We start from the raw sequence: 13,743 nt of genomic DNA, 5'->3' as shown, positions 1-13,743 counted from the left end.
CTCCCTCAATTGGATTTCCAAACTGAGTTTTTACATGTCTGCGTTTGTCAAGTCAGTTTTATTTATATAACCCAAAATCAAAGATTTGCCTAAAGGGGCTTTATAATCTGTACCACATGCAGCACCCTCTATCCTTAGATCCTCAGTTCATTTGCATAACAAAGACCCAGTACAGGGGGCGTAGTGCTATGGCAGCAGTGTAGCAGGATGAAAGGAAAGATCATTACTGTAGCCGAGGCAACACTGTCTCCAAAATAATTTAATCCACAGTCAGACTTTAAATGAACAAAACTATATTCATCTTTCTTTTATAAACGGAAAAGTTGAAACACTAAACACATCAATTCTAACAACTCAACAGCAGGGTGATTAAACATTTGAAACATGCACACACTGCACCTCATTTTGCCATCAGCACCACTATCACACCAGTACCATTCAAGTACTGCTGAGAAAAACCTGTCACTCACCAACTACATGTTAAACCTACATTAACAGCCACTTGGGGGCAGCAGAAATAAACACAACACAGACATCACATTTTAAGTTGATTAAAGAATATGTTATCAAACTGTTGCCTTTTTTACTCATCCAGCAGATGCACAGCAACGTTAAAATTCACCTAGTGCAACAATGGTTCTCATTGAGGTGTTTTTAATAGTTCCAACAATGGAGCTCTATGATACAGAGGAATAAGATCTGTCAGCCTTCATACACACACTTGTTAGTAGATCAAGTCTTAGTTGGTTTCATGGGATTTGATAACAATAAAAAATATAAAATATGACCAGACTCGTCCTTTAACCAATCAGGATGGAGAGCTTCTATGGCAAGTTCACAAGAGTTGCACATTTAACACAGTAATCAGCACAAACCACCTCAAAACCTGTTCCAGCTGCTGGACAACAGACAGGTATGTACTTCACAATTCACTGCAACAGCATCTAGAAAAAGCAGTCATGTTTGTGAACATGTGATCATGTCAGTTTTCATTTATGTACTTGTGTTTGTGTTTATTAAACTTGTGTCAAGGTGTGTGTGTGTGTGTGTGTTTGTGTGTCAAGAAGCCTGTGGTTGGCAGTTCTGAGTCTCTGTGCTTGTGCTTTCATAGTCCTTTTGTACGTCTAATGGTCCATACAGGCTTTCCAGCACAGCCAGTACTCTGCTCTGGACTGAATCCACCTGCTCTGCTGGACAGTATTCATCCAGACTGGACCTGAAAAACACACACACACGCGCGCGCACACACACACACACACACACATTAACAAACACATTCAGACTTCTCTTTCTCTGTGTATCTACTACATTTTATGAGATAGGCTTGAATAGTAATTTCATCTGACTTTGTAGGTGTTTAACTGTGCAGCTGTATTATTCACCTGGACACAGTCACCAGTGTAGGCTTGGGCAGACGCTTCAGAAACAGCTGTACAGCTGTAATGAGTCTGTCGATCTCCTCTTCAGGGCTGATATGGTGAGGAAGCTCTATGGAGTCACAGGTTAAACCTGCCTGATGGACCTGAGAGCACATGGTTGAAGAGAGGGAGGAGGAGGGTTGACAGTAGGAGGATGGGAGATAAAAGGGTAGGATGAAGTGAGGCGGGAAGGACAGCAGAAAAAAAAAATCACTCTGTTGCTGTTTTACTGCAGCTTTTATTGGTTGTTTTCAATATTAGAATGTATATGTTTATAAAGGAACAAGATTACATGTCTACAGGCATGTTAGCAGCTCTATGAGGCGCACAGTGCTGCTTTGAGTTCAAAATGACAACGCTAACATGCTAATGTTAGGAAGGTATAATATTCATCATGCTCACCAGTATAGCTGAGGCTGATGGGAATATTTGGGAGGGTATTTTGTCATAAACTTAAATACTAGACAAGTTAAAATTTGGACCCGATGGTGGCACTAGTGGAATAGTTAAAGAATCCCCAAAGTGATTCAAATTCATCTTATGAATATGTGTACCAAATTTTGATGGTATATTATTGAATTAAAATCCAGTATTGAATCCAAATCCTTTTGAAATCCCTTTCAGAACTAACTAAAAGCTGAAACTACAACTCAAGGATGTCTGATCATTTTTTTTGGCTGAGAGGACAAACATGACGGCCTAATAAATGTTCACAACTTGAAATGAGCTAATAATATATGAAATGTTAATCATATGTATCTGACACATTCAGTTAACAGCTGAAGCTGCCTGTACTTCACCAGGTACTCACAACTATGAAGCTGATCACATTCATATGTTGATAGGAATCAAAGTTTAACTGTGAGATTCTTTAAGTGAGGTGAGGTGAATATCTGAATACAGACAGCAGCTGCACAGAGAACATTAACCACAGAACAGACAAAGTTTTTGTTTTAGCTGTTAGAGAATGAATGTAACTGCAGCTGATCTAATCTGCTGATGTCTGACATTTGAACCAAAATGAGAAGCTTCTACCTATGCTATATTTAGGATCCTGTTAACTTGTGTAAAGCGTCTTTGAATACCTTGAAAAGCACTCATAAATAAAAATGATTATTATTAAAGATAAAGGTTTTTATAAGAGATTCTTCAGCATCGCAGCTGAATATTTGCAGACCAGGAGCCAGATCCAGAATGGAACTGGCTATAGGAAGACATTCCTGTTTTGGATGCAGTGCTTTGACCTTCAAGGTCTTCATTATATATACACATATACACAGACAATGATTCACAACACTCATCATGCCAAAATGATCTATGTACATAAATGCCTGGGTATGTTGATTAGTTGTATTGTAAAACTGTATAATAAATAATATAATTATATAACAATAATATAGCTATTATGACTAAATGTTATGGTGGTTGTAGTAGTGGGAAAGACAGTTAGAGAGCATTAACATTATTCTTACCATTTCATAATCTGGGGACGGATTTCTTGACTTCAAACTGGAAACCAGTTGGGCTAATGAAGCCATGCTGAAAACAGATAAAACACAAGAATGTTAACTATATCGTGCACCATATTTATTCTTTTATTTGAGTGCCTGAGTGGGAATGTATCCACTATAAAGTGCCCTCAAAAACGCCACAATGGAATGGACAAAGTAGTGTTGATGTCATAGTCAACAGTGCACTGTGACGCATTTTGTAGATGTGAAAATTAGTGTTGTGCTACACTGCAAATGATGCCAAATAATGATGCTTCTTACTGCTCACCATTGAGGCAGTTCATACTTATTGTCACAACTCAAAACCAAAATTTGCAATCTGAATAATAAAATGAGAAAAGCAACCTGACTCATGAACAAAAATGGCCGTCTCACCAGCAAAAGTCTAAATATAAGACTGAAACTTGATATCACTCTGAAATTGATTAAAGTCTTTTAATACACGGCCTAAAATCCAACTCATTACTGTTCAAACCTTTGTTTGAGGTTATTTCTTGACCTTATACGACCACTTATAATGACATGACAGACATTCTGTACTTGAGTGCTGACACCTGATCAGATGTCAGATACAGTTGAAAGCCCCAGTAGAAGCTAATGAGTGAGCCTTCAGTTTAGAATATTTCATTACAGTTTGAGGAACGTTACGTCCAAATATTCACTCTCCTTTTAGCTCTGTTTTGGTCTCAACCGCCTCCTGAGAAAAAATATCTGCACCTTTTGCAGCTAAATGCTTCACTATGTTCACCAGATAGTTCCTAATTTTGTCTTTTATCAGACAAAAACATCTGGCTGCTGCTGCTGCTGGAACGTTGCGAGGCTTAAAAACAAAACAATGAGCTGAAAGAGGCTAAAACGCTCTGTAGAGCAGAACTGAGTTATAACTGTCACTGTCATTTTTTCTATTGTCAATATAAAAGTATTCATTAATGCAGCTGTAAACTTGTGAAAAAATAAGGCCACAAATCAATCCTCCCACCATAAACACAGTCCAACCACACAGGTGTTTTCACTTAGTTTGCCAGATTAGACCTTTTGTCAGGACTGTGTTGGGTGTGTACAGGATGTGCTTGCATGACGTCTCAATGACTCTTGTTATTATTCACAGAAGACATTCTCACATATCACAGCAGGAAAAGTGTAATTAAATAACATCAGTAATGACTGTGTTCTCTTCTACTGGCGTGGTGCATGCTGACTCACTGGTGTTGTGTCACACTCTCACACTGCAACAGGAACACTGTTAATTGAATTAGTTCCATATGTGCTTTTCCTGCAATGACAAGTCAAAAAAGTCTGCTGTGAAAAAGGGCCTACTGTTAGATTACTGACATGTGGCAGTATGAAAAGCACAGGTGTAAATAGCAAAATGAGTGTTTGCTCAGTTCTATTGAACTGCATGCTGGCTCACTGTCATGACTTACTGTGACCCTTGAATAGAACAGAGCCATCGTTAATGTTATTAGTAACACCTGTGCTTTTCCTACTCTGACAATTTAAAATATCTGCTGTGGAAAAAAAAGGCCTATTTGTCCCGAATCTACTTCAATAGGACACACTAATCCTAAGTGTGTAGTATTGAAACGGACAAGGTGAGAAACTTGTGTAGAGGGCATTACACGCCTCGTAGTGTAGCGCCTGCTGGAATCTCATAAAAAGAAAAAAAGGAAAACGGAGGAGGGACCAGCTGGACGAGATGGCAGAAGTCGAGGCAGCTGCTCCTCCCATCTTCAAATGAGCTCTTTTTTTGGAGGTTGCAGATGATATGACGTCTGTTGCGGGAGGTTTTGTGTCATTTCCACTCAGTGCAACACCTGCAGTGGGCTTCATGTGTTGTATACTAATTGCAAAAATAGTATACTGTCATGAGTGTGTAGTATGTATTTAAGACATTTCTCAGACTTTTCAACACTCCACCCCGGAGCCAATTCACTACTTCAATAGGTCATCATGTTTCACTGCTGTAAAATGACGCCTGAGAAACTTTACCCAGGGTTGCTGGCCCAGCGTGTGACGCTCTCTTCTCCATCGTCCTCTAGCAGATCAGCGAATGCTGCTTCCAAGTCTTCTAACTGACGTATGCGACGATCCACGCACTCATCGAGCTCCTCCTGGACATGTACATACACACATCACATGTTAATGATCAAAACAGAAGATACGTCAACATTTATTCTACAAAATTCCTGTGAATTAATGTCGTGATATGGCTATAATACAGCAGCAAATAATATAGAAAATAATCAATGCTGAATCCTCACACATCCTCCACAGAGGTCAATACAAATACAACAGTGCTTGTGCTCCTACATACTGGTAAAACTGAGTATAGACTGTTATAAAATAGCTATGTACAAGAAGGAGAATAAATGAGTTTTTTCACAAGTTAAGTCAGACAGAATGTTTAATAATTCAGTGACACTTAGAAATAAAAGAGCGAGTTTTAGAGATTTTTGTAAAACCTAAACTTGCTCATGTGTTAACTGAAGATTCTCATTTAATTCCTGGATGTACTGCATTCTATTACCGCCTCTGTTCTCTTATCTTAATCATGGAAACTGATTAACATAATTTCACACTGAGTGTACTGTGTGTGTGTGTGTGTGTGTTAAAGGGTGATGTAAAGTTAAAAGTCTGACCTCATCAGCATCAGAGCTGGGTCCTCTGAAGCTGTAGAGCTCCTGAAGGATGTCGTATTCTTCCTTGACACAGAGACGACAAGAAAACATGTTTATTTGGTGACAGAAATTATATTATATATAAACAGCATCAGTATCAAATACAGGTGAAAATTCCATGTTAGAGCCCCTCCAGTCAGTGTGTTTTGCTTATTGTTGCTTCAGCTGAATGTTTGAGCGTCGCTGTGCAGAATAATGTTTGTTTTTACAGTCATCCGCTGAAGGAGGGAAGTTTCTCTGTGTTTACCTTAAATAGTTAAAGATGTGGAAAATACCAGCATGATTTGGTGACATCACAACTATATGGAAGCCAATCATGGTCCAAAATACAACTTACAAAAGTGTGATGTGGAAACTTGAAACTTGCAAATTTGTCTGCTTGTACAAACCTCACCGAGAAAAAATAAGATTCAGGAGATGAAAATGAAAATGTTCTCGCATGAGACACAATGGGAGAAATTTAGGGTTTAATGTCTTTCTTGGGGACAACGTGGCATGTGGACAGCAGGAACAAACAACACCATACCAACCCTGTGATTAATGGCTGACACACCCGCCTCAAATACTGATGAGAACCAACCTTTAAACAGTGTCAGAAAACATGAATAACTTAGATGTATTCATTATCATGTGTTTGACACTTTGGAAGCTGATACAGTATCACTCTCAGTGTTTTGAATTTTGATGGTAGCTGTGGAAGGAGTGTGTTTAAAGTGAGAATCTATTTCCTGCTGCAATTTCCTGGATATTTAAATCAGTGTTACAAAGTGGTTCCCATCAGGGATAATATGTAAATATAAGTGTAAAGATCACAAAATTGGCCCCAAAAAAACTCTGCATATGTAGATATTTGTACTTGATTATGGTTGAAAAAGGTCCAAAACAAATCAGATTAAAGAAGCAGCTACAGAACCAGAATATGTATATTAGATTAGATTAGATAGATGTACCTGAGTGTATAATTCCTTGAAGGGATTCTTACACGAGAAGAAGTCCAGATCAATGTCTAAGATGTACGGCTCTGTCTCACTGAGAGATGAAAGTATCCTCTTAACAACATAACCAGTGGATCCCTCCTCCTCTTCATCATCATTGTTCTTTGTCAGGCCTGTCCCGTTGCTGCTCTGTTCTTCCTGTCTGTCTGTCTTGTTGGAGTTGCTGCCCTCTGCTGGTTGCAGAGTGTCAGTGGATCTCGTGAGAGGTTTAGAGCAGCTGGCCTCTCCGGCCTCTGAACACTCTGAGCGGACTCTCTTGGCAAACCATGTCTCTGTTTCCTCCTCTGTTTTCTTTGCTGAAGTTAAAATAGATTCAGACAGACGAAAATGAAGCAGTGTGGGTTGGAGATGAAGGTATCCCCTGTTAATAGACAGGGTCAATAAAACATCATAGGATATAACAAGGAAGGCAAAAAGCATGAACATTATAAGGAATATTATAAATTCAAACCATGAAACGAGTAATATTAAAAGTATATAAAAGTTATAAAAAGTAATACATTAATAAAGTAGCAGTATAAAGAAATAATAAAAGTTGTAGCCAGTAGATGATATACACAGCGTTAACTAGGTCAACAACACAAACACATAAATATAATAATGTTCAATTTGGGGTTTTGTATTGGTTTACATTCTATTGTAAAATATATCTGAAGAGGAGAAACTTTCCTGACAGCAACTCTTAACAAAAATCACTCAACCAGTAAGATTCTTAGGGCTGAGTAACCTCTCATTAGTTTGTTCCCTTGAATGTTTGATGCATCTCCTGTTATTCTAAAACAAACCATGTTTTAAGTTAGATTTGTTCTGAGCCTTTCAGAGAACACACACATTACAATGTCTGCACTATATAGTGTTGATAAGTCAAAGTACACAGGGCTGTATACTAGGGGTGTGCCCGAATACAAATACATTATTCGGCAAAGCACAAATAGTGGGTTTTATACGAATATTTGTTTCATACAAATATTTTAAAAATTATTTGTTGGGGGTGTTCCCCAGAGATAAAGCTGAGCTACTGACACAAGCAAAGTGCATAACCTGTTGTTCCCCTTCTCCTTTCCCCAAAGTTAGGTTGTAAAAAATAGGCAAGAAATGAAAAGTGCAAAGCAATAATTGCCTTTGAAGTTCCTCCCTACACATTACACAGTGTGCTGTCTCTGTGTTATGGGTGTATAAATAGGTAGAGGTCTGTCTGCATGAGGCGATAAAAATGTCATAAAAATATCATCTTTCCACTTTTATTCGAATACAAATACAGATACAAATAATTTTGCCGCCTCAACAAATACAGATACAAATACAAATATTGAGATCTCTGCACATCCCTACTGTATACAGGGAACAGCTCAAACCACTACTTCACAGAAGATGACCAAGAGCGTTAAAAGACAGTAAGAAATGTAGAGAATAATAAAATTTATAATAGCACAATCTGTGTCATCCCTACAGCAACTACAGTATATGACTGACTGTAATACTTCTAGTGAGGCCTCATATTAGATTCAGCTGCACTTTCATAGCTACATGACCAATAACGTACACAAGGACATGCAAGTACTGGATTAAGATAGATGTGAAGTCTGACCCAGTCCTTTAAAGTGGAGCAGAAGTCTGCAGGCTGCTGTAAACTGCTGCAAAATATTCCAAATATTTTATGAGGTAGGAAATGTTTTCACCATGTTCGGCTTTTAAATCCTAATATTTTGTATCAGTGCAGTCCTCATGTTTTGCAGAAACTGTAATTTTGAGACATTTCTCTTTCTCACTGAGGCCTGGATTCATTGAAGTGTTACACATAGAAAAGAGTTCTAAATCACCTAAATCAACAGAGTGGGAGCCTTAAGAGCAAAGCATAATGCGATATTCTCCCATGCAGCTCTGATCCCCATGACATCGTCATGTTGTTTTGGCAGTGAGAGAGGAGTCAATCACCTCAGCGTTAGTGGTAACGATCAAAAGCTGCTATGTTGAGGCACAAATACATTTGAAAACTTGAAAAGAAACCTGACAAGCCCGAGTGCTCCTTCAGGTTGATGTTTCTTATTCATGTTGTCTGTCTGTTAGATCAAATTGCTCTGGGTAGGCAGCAACATTTTTTTTTTTGTTGTTGAGAGTTCAGCTGGAGCTCTGTATTTCCGATTAGGTGGAAGAGTAAAAGCATGTCTGTGCTCAGAGTCCTTGGACCGTTTCATTTGACTTGGAGAAGTGCTGTGAAGAATTTAACAGATAAGCATTCGGCCACTAAGAATAGCCTCTGGCGTTGCTTCAAGATGCATGTATCATTGTGAAGGGTTTACTGTCACGGACTTATTTATCAAAGCAGACAATCTTCAAACTCTAAAGGGCTTTTATTTGTAATCGTGCCAGTACTGCTAGCTTAATTAACTGAGGTACAATAAACTTCTGGTAGGATATCAAAGGTATCCAAACACAGATGTCACTACAGCTACACTATTGGATGGGATGAACTTAACAGTGGGAGGTAGGGATGAAATATCCTCTGTGCTTCTCTGTATATTTAACTCATCGTTCCAGATAACATTTGAACCATGGGGAAATGACAGGATCTGGTCTGTAATAGACATGGACATTCATCAGGTCAAAGCCAAAACAGAAAGCCAAAAGCCTCCCTAGGGGGGCGCCGGAGAGCTGAAGATGACGCAAAGATACCACGTGAGGTGAAAAAGAGTCATAACTCAGTCAAATCTGAACACACAGACATGAAACACATGTTGATAACATTCAGTGTGACTCACACTTCCCCAGGATATTATTATCTTAGACGTCCATCGCCAATAAATATTCGTAAATCCATTTAGAAATCACAGTACTTGCCTGAGAATCATCTCATTTTTAAGTTTCCTTCAGTATCCAAGTAATCCAGAGTTGTCTGTGCATCTGTTAGTATTTTAGCATCCTTTTAATGGCTTCAATTTGCCAAAATATTGACTAAAAATGTGTCTGAAAGAGAACAGCAGTACCTTCTTACAACAGCCCATTTGATGAGCTTGCTTTCCTGATGCTTTTATTTTTTCTGTTGTCAGATTGGTTCCCAAATAGGTCTATATATTGGTGTTTCCATCTATCAGATTAGCAAAAACTTTTCCTTCATTTTTAGAAGGAAAGAAAGTAAAGTGTCCACACATACTGGATTATAGCTCCCTGTTGTCCTGCTCCTATCTAAATATAATATAGGATGTGCACACCACTATCTCTTTGTTTACTCCATTTTCACAAAAGTCAATTTTACACTGTGCTGATCAAAAAGTAGAAGGAAAAGCAGCTCTTCTCGCACTTTATAATAGGAGATGTGGATGGGATTTAAATTACAGGAGGAGCAGCGGGTTCACTGAAAAACAGTATGTAATTGCAGCTGTAATTATCACCGGGGTAAGGGTGAAATTATTACTGATTAAAATCACTGACCAGCAGGTAATGTTCAAATCACCCCCACCTCCATTAGAGAAATAAATCCAGTCCCAATAGGGCTTAATTCTGCTAAAGAACATCTCACCTCCTGTCCACCTGCCCTCTATAGTCAAAGTACAGACCTGTGAATGACTGCTGGCTTGGTTTAACTGGATTGACTTTAACCACATCCAGTCGAAGGGGTTTAGAGTTTTCCAGCTGCCTCTCGGGAACATACAGACCATCACTGAGGAAGTAGTGGTCTTTACTTGTCACTCTGCAAAAGAAAGAGAGGGAAGATGACCAACCAATGAGAATGAACAGGGGGGGGGAAAAAAAAATCAGTTATGCACGTAATTAAAGATGATTTGACAGAAAGGTAGGACTCAACCTTAGTGTATATATCCATATATCCTACCTGATGGTGGTGGTGGATGAGTCTCTGCCTACAGTCATCCTGTGCTCCCCCTCTCTGATCTGCTGAGCCCAGTATGGATGCAGCCACGCCACACAGGACACATGGCCAGCATACACCATGGGCATTATCCAGTTCTCTATACTCAGTTCACTGGAAAAAGAGAAATATAATGATTAGTGGGGATCCAACACAATGTGACAGTCCATCTGTTATCTATACCTGCTTCTCCTGTGCAGGGCTGCAGGAGACTGGAGCACATCCCAACATATATTGGGGCAAGAGGCTGGGTACACCCTTAGCTTGGATACAAACTGTCCCAGGCTCCTGAATTTGACATACTTTTTATTGTAAATTCTTTCTCTCTTTTTTTATATTATTTAGGACTTCCTAAATGTGTGTATATGTTTGACTGCTATACCACAAAACCAAGGCAAATTCCTTGTATGTGCAAACCTACTTGGCAATAAACTTGATTCTGAAGGCTTAGAATGAGTCAAGTTGAGTTGTAACATCTTTAAAAAAAACATACCTGAAGAGTTTGTCTTTATCAAAGACTGTGTCAGCAGACATGTTGACAGGGATCAGCAGATCAGGATGGGAGTCCAAATGAACCATCTTAATGTTCTTCATGGGGAGGTGTCTTGATGCAATGGCACGATAAATATGACACACCACCTAGTGGAGACACAGAGGAATGAGCACCTTAAAGCTGTTGGACTGATGGCAGTATGTTGACTAGCTTGTTTTGAAGCATGCAAATATTAAGCTATTTGATCATCACGAGCACACAATCCTCTGGTGATCATAACACACTTCACATGTCATTCATTAACACTTTAATTACACTATGATGAGCACAAAATACACTGGACTGTTGAGTGATAAATCAGGAAGCCATAACATGAGAACTGTGTGTAATCATTTGGAAGTAAATGCCACACTAGTGGAACAACAATTACAGAAAGGAACACAGTAAAATATCTAGAGCTGCAACGATCGATTTGTTGATCGACAGAAAATTAATTGCCAACTATCTTAAATAGTCTTTATAAGGAAAAAAAAAAAATCCAAATTCTCTGATTCCATCTTCTCAAATGTGAATATTTTCTGGTTTCTTTGGTCTTCTATGACAGTAAACTGAATATCTTTGGGTTGTGGACAAAACAAGGTATTTGAGGACGTCAGCTTGGGCTTTGGGAAACACAGATCAACATTTTTCACCATTTTCTGGATCAATTTGCCAAAGCAAAAATGACAATTAGTTTGCAGAGGTTGATAACATAAATCTGGGCTTGATTACAGGAGTTTTGGGCTGATTTATATCTGATTCAACATCTGGCCTCGGAGGTAAACTGCTGCTCATTGTTACCACATATTAAGCATTACAGATACAGTCAAATCTGAACCCAGGGGGGAGCTCATCAGGACCACCTTGATCATTTCAAATCTGTCTGATATTTTTATTTTTATACTCTACATTCTCACTAAACCATAACAATCAATCTGACGGAAATTCATCCAGAGGAGAAAGAGGGAATTTTAAAATAGAAAGTTAGTGTATTGTAGCCAACAGATTTGATTGACAGCTGAGACAGAAGACAGATTAGTTGATGATGTGGAGGAAATTGACACGATCACAACAATATGGACAAAGAGAAGAGGTGAGAGAAGATGAAAGTGTGTGTGTGTGTGTGTGTGTGTGTGTGTGTGTGTGTGAGATTTATGTGCGGCTCCCTCTGGCAACATAAACTCAATAATATTCATGTAGTGTGTGAGGCATCATTAACTGTTATAGTGTGCTTGTGGTTAGAGTAGGAAATTACTTTTCTAACCTGCTTAGGATTTTTGAACTCAAGTTATATGAGTCTAGCTGTGAAGCAATATGTAATATGTGTCTTATAGTGGGAATAACAAGAACTAAGTTTGGAAAACAACTGAACTTTTTCACTGCAAGCATTTCATCAGCAGAACTTAAAGGACATGTTCGCAATTTTTCAAGTCTGTGTTAAAACAACAGTCAGGAACCCAAATGAACATTGAAACATGTTTTTCTTGCTGTAATCATTCCTCCTGTTCATACTGACCATTAGAAGAAGGAGGACAAAATCCACAGTCCTCCTTCTGTGCAAAAGTTTATCTGAAGCTAACATGAAGCTTCAGTGTCCAAATGAGTCAAATCAAGTAGACATCTTTCAGTGTTACAGTCTTTTTAGTGCCAAAGTCCCTCTTTCTGTTACTATACTTCCACCTGCAGCTCAACAGGGAAACACTGAGAGGGAAGGAAGAGGGAATTTGATGGTAAAAAGACTGTAAATGTGTCAGATATCCACTTGATATGACTAACTCAGACTGGAAGAGCCTGGCAGGAAGCTTGTGATTGGCCGAATGACATGAAATAAACTGTCACTAGGTGAAAAGCCACTATGAAATTACAACATAACACTGAACTTATGGAAAAAACTAAACCGCCACAATATTACCAACAGTTATGAAATTAGCTACATTTCATAATAATGACTAATAATATGGCAATACCTCTTAAATCTCATTAACCGTTTTCCCCAGGCACGTAAGAAAAGCTTTCTCTCCGAGTTAAAGAACACCAATATTGTTAGTTGTGTTCAGCGTAAGTAGACTGGGGACTATATTTGACTGGGGGCTATATTTAACTGTAGCTAAAGTTAGCTGCTATGTGAACAGAGATTGTGTTCGTTGATTCTAAGTGGAGCGCTGAACAGAAAATGAAGTATTACAGTAAATACACACAGAAACATGCTTACATCGTGGTGGTCCTCCACTATCCACACTGGCAGGTCCTTGAAGACCCTCTTCAGCGGGACGCAGCTCATTATAACAGCAGGTAGCTTGTGTTTACTCCGACGCTTTGATTCAACTGGACTTTAATTACTGCCGTTCAGCCATGCCTCTCCTGATGAACACATAGTGGTTACACTTGTTAAGAAATGTCTGACATTTAGACCAGGCTGAACCGGCTGCAGGCTTTTACCCGGCTATCATTTCAGAGCCACCGGAACCGATACCGCGCGTTGTTTTTATGTTCGGATAGAAACAAGAGTCAAGATAAAGAGAAGTTCCTGTGTTGTTAGACCACTTAAATACGGTAGTAAAATGGGATAAAGAGTGGGGACATAATATTGTAAAACTTACAAAAATTACGACTAATGAGACCTGGTCGCTTGTGAAGCATTAAATAAGAGAAACGTTAACAAAATGTTTAGTTTAGCAGACGTGCGCCTGATAAATCTACTACAGCTACAACACAAAAACACCATGGAATTACTGACAGACAAA

At 38.8% G+C, this 13,743-nt stretch overlaps 1 protein-coding gene across 1 annotated transcript; it reads right to left on the bottom strand.

Moving 5' to 3' along the window:
• Positions 1–243: 243 nt before the first annotated feature.
• Positions 244–13,502, bottom strand: c12h5orf22 (chromosome 12 C5orf22 homolog). The gene is made up of 10 exons (XM_042428984.1): positions 13,212–13,502; positions 10,961–11,106; positions 10,432–10,581; positions 10,157–10,290; positions 6,558–6,898; positions 5,569–5,631; positions 4,919–5,040; positions 2,891–2,957; positions 1,383–1,522; positions 244–1,216 (listed from the first exon to the last, which is right to left on the bottom strand). Exons 1-10 carry the CDS (start codon positions 13,278–13,280, stop codon positions 1,060–1,062), a joined length of 1,389 nt encoding a protein of 462 aa, XP_042284918.1. The 5' UTR covers positions 13,281–13,502; the 3' UTR covers positions 244–1,059.
• Between the last annotated feature and the right edge of the window lie 241 nt (positions 13,503–13,743).

Source organism: Thunnus maccoyii, chromosome 12 (genome assembly GCF_910596095.1).
Source record: "Thunnus maccoyii chromosome 12, fThuMac1.1, whole genome shotgun sequence".
NCBI classification, from domain to species: domain Eukaryota; kingdom Metazoa; phylum Chordata; class Actinopteri; order Scombriformes; family Scombridae; genus Thunnus; species Thunnus maccoyii.
Note: the sequence above shows the minus strand (reverse complement) of the source record. Positions and strands in the feature narration are given on the sequence as shown.

Excerpts from the sequence above, each read along its gene's own strand:
- c12h5orf22 (XM_042428984.1), bottom strand. The coding sequence starts at position 13,280 with ATGAGCTGCGTCCCGCTGAAGAGGGTCTTCAAGGACCTGCCAGTGTGG. Across the intron at positions 2,958-4,918 it reads CGCTGGGCCAGCAACCCTGG|CATGGCTTCATTAGCCCAAC; the intron begins GTAAAGTTTCTC and ends ATCTGTTTTCAG. Across the intron at positions 1,523-2,890 it reads CGTCCCCAGATTATGAAATG|GTCCATCAGGCAGGTTTAAC; the intron begins GTAAGAATAATG and ends ATGTGCTCTCAG.